The sequence below is a fragment of the Nomascus leucogenys genome, chromosome 18, assembly GCF_006542625.1.
Source record: "Nomascus leucogenys isolate Asia chromosome 18, Asia_NLE_v1, whole genome shotgun sequence".
NCBI classification, from domain to species: domain Eukaryota; kingdom Metazoa; phylum Chordata; class Mammalia; order Primates; family Hylobatidae; genus Nomascus; species Nomascus leucogenys.
The window spans coordinates 23,652,075-23,664,409 of NC_044398.1; the positions used below are offsets into that span (position 1 = coordinate 23,652,075).

At 41.1% G+C, this 12,335-nt stretch overlaps 1 protein-coding gene across 25 annotated transcripts in view; it reads right to left on the reverse strand.

Moving 5' to 3' along the window:
- Nucleotides 1–12,335, reverse strand: part of USP54 (ubiquitin specific peptidase 54) — a 138,854-nt gene that overhangs the window by 51,415 nt on the left and 75,104 nt on the right. For all 25 annotated transcript variants that reach the window (XR_004026714.1, XR_004026712.1, XR_004026713.1 and 22 more), the window contains one exon: nt 639–773. Coding sequence is in view for 20 of the 25 variants with exons in the window: in XM_030798218.1 (XP_030654078.1) it covers nt 639–773 (135 nt within the window). In the remaining 5 variants the exon portion in view is untranslated. The remainder of the gene's footprint in view (nt 1–638; nt 774–12,335) is intronic.

A 12,335-nucleotide genomic window follows, 5' to 3' on the forward strand; every position in this document is an offset into this window, starting at 1 on the left:
TTCACTATGTTGGCCAGCCTAGTCTTAAACTCCTGACCTTGTGATCCACCTGCCTTGGCCTCCCAAAGTGCTGAGATTAAAGGCGTGAGCCACCACGCCCGGCCTCAAATTTTCTAAATGGATGTACAGAGAGTCTTTCGAAGGTTGATGGATAGAACACAGAGTGCAGAAGAGCAAGGGGCACTAGGGGCAATGTAGCTGTATAGCACATCACACTTATGCTAGGGACTCAGTTATTCCCTGATTAATTATCTTTAGAAATGGAGGAGCAGCATCTGTATTAGCATCACTTAGGAAGCTGTTAGATACAGATATTCCGGGACCCCTCCGCCAGGCCTACTCTATCAGAAGCTCTGGGGGTATAGCCCAGCAATTTGTATTTTAATGAGCCTTGGATCCTCTGAAGGTGAGAGCTGATGTTTTATGCGATGACAAGCACAAAACCACCAGCCTAAAGGAAAAATAACAACACACTGCTATAACAGAGACATTTTAGGTCCCTGAAAAATCAGAGAAAACTCCTGGTTCTAACTGTAGAGATAAGGGCACAGTAAATTCCACCATAAAGTAGCCAGTCCCTGATGGAGACCATCGGCAGTCACACCCCATATCAAAGAGGGCCAGAGGCCAGCACTTACAAAGCACTCTGCAGCATCATCCATAATTCCCAGCTGGAAACGTTGTTCATCCTGGAAAGTCTTTGCCAGAGCACTGCGGAGAGTGTCAGATGGAAGCACTTTTTCACTACTACACTGAAACTGGTTAAAGATTCCCTATAGGGAAGAGGTTAGACAAGAGAAAAAGTACAATGCTGTTATTAAACTTCTATACATCCTAGTCTGTCATGCTAGCATCTCCATGATGATAGCTATGAAACCAAACGTGCTTCCCATGGGTGGACATGTTTGCAGTTAGTAATTAAAAATAAAATCAAGAGTCAGCATGAAGGGCATGATCTGTGCTAATAAAGATCCTCACTCCTTCATCTGAGTGTGATGCCAAGGACACATTAGGAGAAACCACTGTCATGAATTAATGTAATGCAGTTACCTCATTTCCTCTTCCTCTAATACAGACAGAAGTAAATGGGTTAGGTAAAAAAAGAAAAATCACATGTAAATGTTATCGACAAATTATTTTCTGGGGGTTCATCCTATGAATCTTGACCCCCTTTCTTTTCAAATTTTCAGCTACTATAAAATTACCAAAAAGTACAAAGACTAATATAACAAAAATCTGTGAGTCTAATACCCAGAAATAAACATTCTATCATGTTTACTTTCATCTACAGATAATGCTAAAGTCTTGTTTAAGACTGCCCACTCTCTATCAGCCACTCACATCATAAATTTGTTCTATAATCTTCTGTTTTTAATAGTTTTACATATATATCCCTAAATAATACATAGGATACTTTTGTGTATATTTGTGGGTTTTTTGTTTGGTTGTTTTTTTGTGTGTGTTTTTGTTGTTGTTTTTTTGAACAGGGTCTTGCTTTGTCACCCAGGCTGGAGTGCAGTGGCATGAACGTGGCTCACTGCAGCCTCAACCTCCTGCCTCCGCATCCTGAGTAAATGGGACTACAGGCATGCACTACCACATACCGCTAACTTTTTAATTGTTTTGTAAGAGATGGGGTCTCACCATGTTGTCCAGGCTGGTCTCAAACTCCTGGGCTCATGCAATCCTCTCACCTTGGCCTCTAAAAGTGCTGGGATTACAGACATGAATCACTGTGCCCAGCCCTATTAGTATTTTTAATGTAAAAAGTATCACACTGAATTTTACTTGTTGTTTTTTGTTTTTTATTTAGCATTGTTTTTGAGATCTATCCATGATGATATAGATATAGACCTGGTACACCTTTTCTCTGCTGTATAGCATTTTTATCGGGTCACTAACCCACATCTATTTATCCATTTCTTTACTGACAGACATTTTGGCTGTCTCCAATTTTTTGCTATTATAAAGACACAATGCCAACTTATACTTCTACCAGTATATAGTAAAAATTTCCCCATATTCTTGTCAAAAATTAATACTGTGACACCATTTAGTTTTAATTTAGTCTTTAATTTCGTCTTTCTGGGTCCTTTGTATTACTTGTGGCAAATATATTCTCCCAATCTACTGACCTTGGTGTATTTGAATGCGCATCACTTTTTAATTTTGGTGTAATTAAATGTATCTTTTCCATCTTTACCTACATCTGAACCCTGATGAATATCATGTCCAAAGAGTGGAATCAGCCAGGTTCAGTGGCTCATGCCTGTAATGCCAATACTTGTAATCACTTGAGCTCAGGAGATCAAGACCAGCCTGGGCAACATGGTGAAACCCCGTCTCTACTAAAAATACAAAAATTAGCCCAGCATGGTGGTGCATGCCTGTAGTCCTGCTACTCGGGAGGCTGAGGCAAGAGAATCACTTGAACTCGGGAGGCCGAGGCTGTAATGAGCTGAGATCACACCACTGCACTCCAGCCCAAACTACTTTAAAGTTCATATGGAACCAAAAAAGAGCCTGCATTGCCAAGACAATCCTAAGCAAAAAGAACAAAGCTGGAGGCATCATGCTATCTGACTTCAAACTATACTACAAGGCTACAGTAACCAAAACAGTATGGTACTGGTACCAAAACAGAGATATAGACCAATGGAACGGAACAGAGGCCTCAGAAATAATGCCACACATCTACAATCATCTGATCTTGGACAAACCTGACAAAATCAAGAAATGGGAAAGGATTTCCTATTTAATAAATGGTGCTGGGAAAACTGGCTAGCCATATGTAGAAAGCTGAAACTGGATCCCTTCCTTACACCTTATACAAAAATTAATTCAAGATGGATTAAAGACTTAAATGTTAGACCTAAAACCATAAAAACCCTAGAAGAAAACCTAGGCAATACCATTCAGGACATAGGCATGGGCAAGGACTTCATGACTAAAACACCAAAAGCAATGGCAACAAAAGTAAAAATACACAAATGGGATCTAATTAAACTAAAGAGCTTCTGCACAGCAAAAGAAACTACCATCAGAGTGAACAGGCAACCTACAGAATGGGAAAACATTTTTGCAATCTACTCATGTGACAAAGGGTTAATATCCAGAACCTACAAAGAACTTAAACAAATTTACAAGAAAAAAACAAATAACCCCATCAAAAAGCGGGCAAAAGATATGAACAGACACTTCTCTGTGTCTCTAAGAAGACATCTATGCAGCCAACAGACACATCAAAAAATGCTCATCATCACTGGTCATCAGAGAAATGCAAATCAAAACCACAATGAGATACCATCTCATGCCAGTTAGAATGGCGATCATTAAAAAGTCAGGAAACAACAGATGCTGGAGAGGATGTGGAGAAATAGGAACGCTTTTACACTGTTGGTGGGAGTGTAAATTAGTTCAACACTGTGGAAGACAGTGTGGCGATTCCTCAAGGATCTAGAACTAGAAATACCATTTGACCCAGCAATCCCATTACTGGGTATATACCCAAAGGATTATAAGTCATGCTACTATAAAGACACATGCACACATATGTTTATTGCAGCACTATTCACAATAGCAAAGACTTGGAACCAACCCAAATGTCCATCAGTGATAGACTGGATTAAGAAAATGTGGCACATATACACCATGGAATACTACGCAGCCATAAAAAAAATCAGTTCATGTCCTATGCAGGGACATGGATGAAGCTGGAAACCATCATTCTCAGCAAACTATCACAAGGACAGAAAACCAAACACCGTATGTTCTTACTCATAGGTGGGAATTGAACAATGAGAACACCTGGACACAGGGCGGGGAACATCATACACCGGGGCCTGTCGGGAGGTGGGGGGCTGAGGGAGGGATAGCATTAGGAGAAATATCTAATATAAATGACGAGTTGACGGGCACAGCAAACCAACATGGCACATGTATACCTATGTAACAAACCTGCACGTTGTGCACATGTACCCTAGAACTTAAAGTATAATTTTATAAAAAAAAGTAATTTCTTCATATTAAAATACCCAAGTTTTATTTTTCAGGCATATTACTAACAAGACCAGAAATAAGACCATTTTATAAACCTACCTATGTGATCTAAGAATAGTAGGCCCCACCAACCTTGAGTGGTCAATTCTTGGTTTTCCTCTTACTTGACCAATCAGCAGCATTTAACTCAGCTAATCTTTAAAATACTTCCTTCCCTTGGTTCCAGGGCACCCCTCCAGGTTTTCTTCCTACCTCAATGGTCAATGGTCACTCCTTATCAGTCTCCTTTGCTGGTTCCTTTTCAATTCCAAAACTCAGGCCTTGGATCTCTTGACTTCCCTAAAGTCACTCACATTCTTAGTGGTCTCATCTAACATGGTTTTATATACACATACATTGACAATTCCCAAAATTACACTAACAGCCCAAATCTCCCTCCTGAATTCCAAATTTATAGTTGGCAAAAACTACAACTGCTTTTGTACCAACCTAACGTATCTAACTATATATTGGACATCTACATTTGAATATCAATGGGCATTTCAAATTTAACACTCCCCAAACTAAATGTTGTTTTTTTTTTTTTTTTTTTTTTTTTTGAGACAGAGTCTCGCTCTGTCGCCCAGGCTGGAGTGGAGTGGCACGATCTCGGCTCACTGCAAGCTCCGCCTCCCGGGTTCACGCCATTCTCCTGCCTCGGCCTCTCCGAGTAGCTGGGACTACAGGCGCCCGCCACCACGCCCGGCTAATTTTTTGTATTTTTTAGTAGAGGCGGGGTTTCACCGTGGTCTCGATCTCCTGACCTCGTGATCCGCCCGCCTCGGCCTCCCAAAGTGCTGGGATTACAAGCGTGAGCCACCGCCCCCAGCCCAAACTAAATGTTTTATGTTTCCTCCCAACATCCACATTTTGCCTTCTTGCCCCATCTCAGTAAACAACACCACCATCCTTGCAGTTGTTTAGGTCAAAAATCTTGGAAACCACCTGTGACCCTTCCCTTGCTTTCACAACTCCCATCCAATCTATGGGCAAATCTCCTATTTCCACTCTCAAATATATCTAGACCCTATTCCACTCTCAAATATATCTAGACCCTACACTGCTCACCACCTCATCTGCTATCAGCCTAATCCAAGTCATCTCATCTCTTCACTGGATAATTGCAATAGTTTCCTGACTGATCCCCTTGTCTCCCTGCAGAAACACACAGCAGACATATACAGCAATCATATGACTTTTTAAAAATATAAATCAGATCATATCATTCTTCTGCTCAAAACTCTCTAAAGGCTTCCCACAGCATACACAGTAAAAGCCAAAGTGCTAAGTCCTTACGTAATCTGGCCTATGATTCCACTTCTCTTTGTTTTGTTTTGTTTTGTTTTTGAGATGGAGTCTCACTCTGTCACTCATGCTGGAGTGCAGTGGTGTGATCTTGGCTCACTGTAACCTCCACCTCCCAGGTTCAAGCAATTCTCCTGCCTCAGCCTCCCGAGTAGCTGGGACTACAGGTATGTGCCACTACACCCGGCTAAGTTTTGCATTTTTAGTAGAGACCGGGTTTTGCTATGTTGGCCAGGTTGGTCTTGAATCCCTGATCTCAGATGATCCACCCAACTCAGCCTCCCAAAGTGCTGGGATAGCAGGCATGGGCCACCACGCCCAGCCATACTATTCTACTTCTGGTTCACCCTACACCAGCTGGCCCCTCACTATGCCCCAAACCTACCACGTATATCTCTGCACTTGAGTTCTATGCCTGGATCATTCTTCCTCTAGATATGTATGGCTCAATCACTCATTTCCTGTGGATTTTTTATCCAAATACTACCTTCTATATAATAGAGTACTTCCTGATTACCCTCTTTAAAATTGTAAGCTCCACCCTCCCTTCCCCAAACTCCCCACTCTTACATATTTTATTTTTCTCTATAGCAATTATTACTATCTGTCATACTATATATTTTACTTGTTGTCTGATTCCAATATTGAGAATATAAGGACATAAATCTTTATCCTTTTATTCTGTGTATATTCCCAGCAACTAGGACAGTACTGGCATACAAAGTGTAACCGATAACTATTTTTAAATGAATCAATTAATCATTATGTGATGTGGGTAGATCTAAAGGGGAGATATTATTAAAATCTCTATTTTTTTTAAACAAGTAAGGAATCACCTTAAAAAGCAGAAAAACTTCTTAAGGTAATATAACTGGTTAGGACAAAATAGGACTAAATTTAGTTCTGCTAATTTCAGGTCAAAATTGTTTTTCCAGCTGGGCATGGTGGCTCACGCCTGTAATCCCAGCACTTTGGGAGGCCGAGGTGGGCAGATCACGAGGTCAGGAGATCGAGACCATCCTGGCTAACAAGGTGAAACCCCGTCTCTACTAAAAATACAAAAATTAGCCAGGCATGGTGGCAGGCGCCTATAGTCCCAGCTACTGCGGAGGCTGAGGCAGGAGAATGACGTGAACCCAGGAGGCAGGGCTTGCAGTAAGCCAAGACTGCACCACTGCACTCCAGCCTGGGCAACAGAGCAAGACTCTGTCTTAAAAAAAAAAAAATTGTTTTTCCCATTCTGCCCTCTCACTAGCACCCTTCCTCCTCATACACACTGAATATCTACTCCTGCAGCAGCTCAAGAACAGATTACTGTGTAATCTGCTATTATGTTCCTACAAATGTCTCCATATGATGTGGGGGAGGCAGTGCCAGCAATACATATTTAGTATTATTTAATAAGCTGTGAGGGAAATGCTATAATTACTCCACATTATTTTGGCTTAACTTAGAAATTTATACACAAGTCCATTACAAGGTCAAGGAAAGGCACGGCAGGGCCTTCCATAATTTGTTACTGGAAGGGGAATAATGTCTATCAGTAACCTCTTAAAGTAGACCAAAAGGAATGATCTAGGTCCACAGTTAAATAATTGGATATGTGTCCAGTGACCTATGGGATTTTGAACCTTTGGAGAAATAAGGAGAAACAAAGGAAAAGGAAGGGGGAAAAAGCAGTGACTGCTTTTACAAACTGCATAGTGGCCTGATGACATGATGATTTGTTGAAAAAAGGTCAACCCAGCTTGGCAAAATTTAGTGACCACTATTACATCCCAGCTTGTTGCTCTTCTCAATTGTTACTGGTAAGAAATTACTGCTGACATAGGCTCTATTACAGAACAAAGGATGGATGAGGTTTGGTCCTTTGTTCAAAATCCAAAATTGGTTCCAAAACAAACCAGTAGGAAATTATTTCCAGGATAGTTCTATACAAATCTGAAATTTATAAACTCTGGCCCCTTTAGTCTTCTTCAACTGGATTTCCTCAAGAATTAAGCCCCAATACTCTAGGGCCTCAACTGTTCCAAATGAAATAGCAACTCTCCTATGCATAGCACTAGCTATATGCCATCTTGGAGAGAATTAAGAAAATAGGCCGGGCGCGGTGGCTCACGCTTGTAATCCCAGCACTTTGGGAGGCCGAGGTGGGCGGATCACGAGGTCAGGAGATCGAGACCACGGTGAAACCCCGTCTCTACTAAAAATACAAAAAAATTAGCCAGGCGTGGTGGCGGGTGCCTGTAGTCCCAGCTACTCGGAGAGGCTGAGGCAGGAGAATGGCGTGAACCCGGGAGGCAGAGCTTGCAGTGAGCCGAGATCGCGCCACTGCACTCCAGCCTGGGCGACAGAGTGAGACTCTGTCTCAAAAAAGAAAATAGTCACTCTAATCACTTTCTGTGTTCTGTGGTTCAGATGACCCTGTTTGAGAAAGACAGGGCTCTACTCAGAGATGGTATGGTGTAATGGTTAAGAGACTGGATTCTGGAGCTAAAATGGGTTCAAAATCCCAACCCTGATACTTCAGCTATATGATCTTGGGTAAGTTATTTAACTTCTTTAGGCCTCAGTTTCTCTTTTAAAGAAGAGTTTAATAATAGCATTTACACCGGCCTGACCAATATGGTGAAATCCCGTCTCTACTAAAAATACAAAAATTAGCCGGGCGTTGTGGTGAGCACCTGTAATCCCAGCTACTCGGGAGGCCGAGACAGGAGAATTGCCTGAACCTAGGAGGCGGAGGTTGCAGTGAGCCAAGATCGTGCCACTGCACTCCAGCCTGGGCGATAGAGTGAGGCTCCGTCTCAAAAAAAAAAAAAGTATTTACTGCCCAGGGTTATTTGAGGATTAAATGAGTAGACACACACACACGTATGTATAAGATATACATCAGCCGGGCATGGTGGCCCACGCCTGTGATCCCAGTACTTTGGGAGGCTGAGTCAGGAGGATTACCTAAGGTCAGGAATTCGAGACCAGCTTGGCCAACACTGTGAAACGCCATCTCTACTAAAAATACAAAAATTAGCCAGGTGTGGTGGCAATCACCTGTAACCCCAGCTACTCAGGAGGCTGAAGCAGGAGAATTGCTTGAACCCTGGAGGTGGAGGCTGCAGTAAGCTGAGATCACATCACTGTACTCCAGCCTGGGCGACAGAGCGAGACTCCATCTCAGGAAAAAAACAAAGATATAAATGTACATATCCTAGACTAATCTCTGTCAGTGTGATAAGTGCTAAATGTTAGGTATTATTACTATTATTCTATTTGGGAGTCATTTCACATTGCTAAAGAGCCTGTCTGTCACTGTCCTATGATGAAAGAAGGGATCTGAGTCAGGTGCTTCTACCTTGAGCTACTTCCTCAGTCTCTGAGATCTGAGTAGGAAGAACTACACTTTTTTCTATTCTCCATTCTGTTTCTCCCATTCCAAGGAGGCATATTTCCCATGACCTAGATAACAAGGGTTTCAGTAGAGAAAGGGAAAGGTCTTAAGGTCAGAGCTCTGACTGCACCCAGAGTGGGTCTGTAACAATAGATCTGGCTCCTCAGTTCAGTGGTATCAACGCTCCACGATACAATCTTTTCTCGCCTCTTAATTACAGGCAGCCTTCCTCATACACACTGAGAATCTGAATGCATTCAGAATGGCCTCTGACTACATCTTCTTTATTCTCTTATTTTAATTATTATTGTCAGTCTTGCTCTGCTATTGTTAGGAAGAAGCAAGTGTATTAGGGGTAAAGCTGACTGAGCCTGCCCAGCATGCATCTGTGGAGCTCTGGAAGAAGCTGTAGCACAAAGCCCCTCTGTTAGAGCAGCACACTAACCTCTGTGTGTCCCTCTCACATGAGCACAGGGACTGGAATGGGCCTCCTCCCGTTCTCTTTTTCACCCTCCTCCCACCTTTCCCAGAGGGAGATCCTGTTCACACCAAAGAAAGCCAAGAACATTTAGTTCAGCAGTAAGAACAGGTGGCAGCACCAATAAGGAACAAAAACTGGTATTCTTCCAATTGCTGAGTTCTATGACAGGCAGAGAGAAAGGGCAGGAAGAACCAAAACCCAAGAATCACTTTTCCTGTGGGGTCCCTGATGGTTTCATTTCAACAAGTAGAGAAAATCCACCTTGGAGTTTCTCTCTGCTCTTCTTCACAGGGTGAAACCAAAGAGGTCTTCCTTTTCATTCTCAGGAAAAGGCAAATCACTTTTTGTCTGTTAAATAGTTTCTTGGATGCAGTACAAAAGCAGCAAGACTTTAATGACTAAAAGCAGGTGCTTCCCCACCCATCTCTCTTGATTAAGCAGCAAACAATTCTATCCACATGAGCACATAATTATTTGGATTAGTAAAAACCATGTAAATAAGATAGAAGTGCCATAAAAACAGAAAATCTTTGTGCTTCGGCATCTACAAAGGCAGCTGTTGCTTAACTATTTTTTCCCCTAAAACAGACTCTTTGCCTTTAAGTGGGGAACAGCTGTTTTTTTTTCTCTCTCAGGATTTCCCAGTCTTATATCTAAAAGAAGTCATGAGTAGAGAACGTGAGGATTAAGGAGAAAGGTTGTCACTAATTTTGGTGCTTTTTGAGCTCAAGGTCTTTGGAAAGTGCTCCAGTGGGCAGCCCACTTCATCCCTGCAATACCTTCTGCAAAGGTGTGACAAACTTTACACCCTGCCATTAACTCAATTCTTGGGGTTTCTCTTCTCGATCTGGACTTCCCAATTTTGGCTCTCATAATCACTGCTTTCACTACATCTCCTGGGAATCATAGAACTTAACTGGCCAGTCTGGCTTCTTTGTAAACACTACCCTCTGTAAGTAAGTTAAAGGAGCTAGTCCTTGAGGATCACTGACTACTGGAAAAGAGACATTCACTCAGTTTTGTGTATTCAGAAGAATGTTGAAAGTTGTCTTTTAATAGGGGAAAAACATTTTACCCTTTTGGCACTCAAAAATAATAACATAGGATTTTAACATTTTATTGTAGAAAATTTCAAACATACAAGAGTAGATTGAAGAGCTAAATCAACTCCCTTTATCATTCAACTTCAACAATTATCAACCTGTGGCCAATCTTATTTCATCTATACCACCCACCCACTTAACTTACTCTCAGATCATTCTGAAACAAGTGCCAAACATTTTTCATTTGTAAATATTTCAAAATATATCTCTAAAAAATGAAAACTTTCTCTGAAACATGACCATAAGGCTGGGCACTGTAGCTCATGCCTATAATCCCAGCACTTTGGGAGGATGGCTTAAAGCCAGGAGTTTGAGTCCAGCCTGGGCAACAAGGCAAGACCTTGTCTCTACAAAAAAAAAAATTAACTAGGTACAGTGGCATACGCCTGTAGTTTCAGCTACACAGTTGGCTGAGGTGGGAAGATCATTTAAGCCCAAGAGTTCCAGGCTACAGTGAGCTATAATTGCACCACTGCACTTCAGCCTGGGTGACAGAGCAAGACCCTGTCTCAATAAATAAATAAATAAATAACCATAATATCATTATCACACACACTCCAAAAGTTATTAATGTCTTAATATCATCACATATGTAATTTAATACAAACTCTTGATCTAACTTTGGGGAAGGCAGAGAAGAGCTGGCTAGTTTCTCCCTTGAGATTCTCTAACCATATTATCCACCTTCTGGACTCTCTGATTAGAAAAGCACATACCTATCCTTTACCAGTCTCTTTAAATTAAAGTCAATTATCAATACCGTATCACCTCATAACTTTAAGACTTTATTTGCATTCTGTTCATAACAATATTTTGGACTTGCAATGGTGAGGTTAAAGACAATCACAAGCTACATATCACACTCATTCCTGCTACCACCTATGCAAAATAGAGGCAACTCACATATGCACAAAGACAAGAGACACAGATAAACAGGAACACCAAGACTTCAAGACAATGGACAGAGACAGAGATGGGCCAAATTCACCACAGAAAGATATTGCTTTTAGTGAGAAATAATAAACTAATGTTGAGGTTTTATAAAATACAGTAGTCAATTTACCAATTTTTGCCAAGATCAAAACTGCAAGACTCTTATAATTACCAACAGTATTCAAATCAAATTTTGAGAATACATAACCACTTACCCCACAGGAAAAACTGAAAGGGGAGACCCTTCTGGATATGCACAAGGTTTTGAGATTGTCTAAACTGTAGGATCTGCCATAAATTCTGGCAACGAAAGAATCATGATGATTCACTATATGTTTCCTTGCAGTCATACCCTTCTATTTGAATATCATATACAATTCTGAACTCCAAATTAAAAAAAAAAGATGAAGGATTCATTTTATACTATTCAAGTTTTGCCAATGGATAAATTAGTTGAGAATATTTAAACCAGTCACAGCCTAATAGGAACTTAAAACTAAGGGAAGGATGATCAAAGGACCATACAAATATGCTTATATTCATACCTAGGTGATCAAAACAATGAAGTTAAACTCAAGTAGACGATATTTGGATTAGACATAAGGATATACTTCCTTATGTGAGAGCTGTTTATTACCAGCTAAAATTTCTAGGGAATATACTAGAAATCTAATTTCCTGGTTTAAAGAATCAGTCCAGAATAATGAGTTTTCTCTTCTCTGATAGTGGCTGTGACTAAAGAACAATGAAGAACCTTCCATTTCTACAAGCTGCAAAAGAAAGAATGGATTAATAATGAACAATGGGTAATTTCTTTTTTTTTTCTTTCCTTTTCTTTTCTTTTTTTTTTTTTTTTTTTTTGAGACAGAGTCTCCCTCTTTCACCCAGGCAACAATCGTGCAGTGGCACCATTTCGGCTCGCTGCAACCTCCACCTCCCAGGTTGAAGCAATTCTCCGCCTCAGCCTCCCAAGCAGCTGGGATTACAGGCACCTGCCACCACGCCCAGCTAATTTTTGTATTTTTAGTAGAGACGGGGTTTCACCATCTTGGCCAGGCTAGTCTTGAACTCCTGACCTCGCGATCCA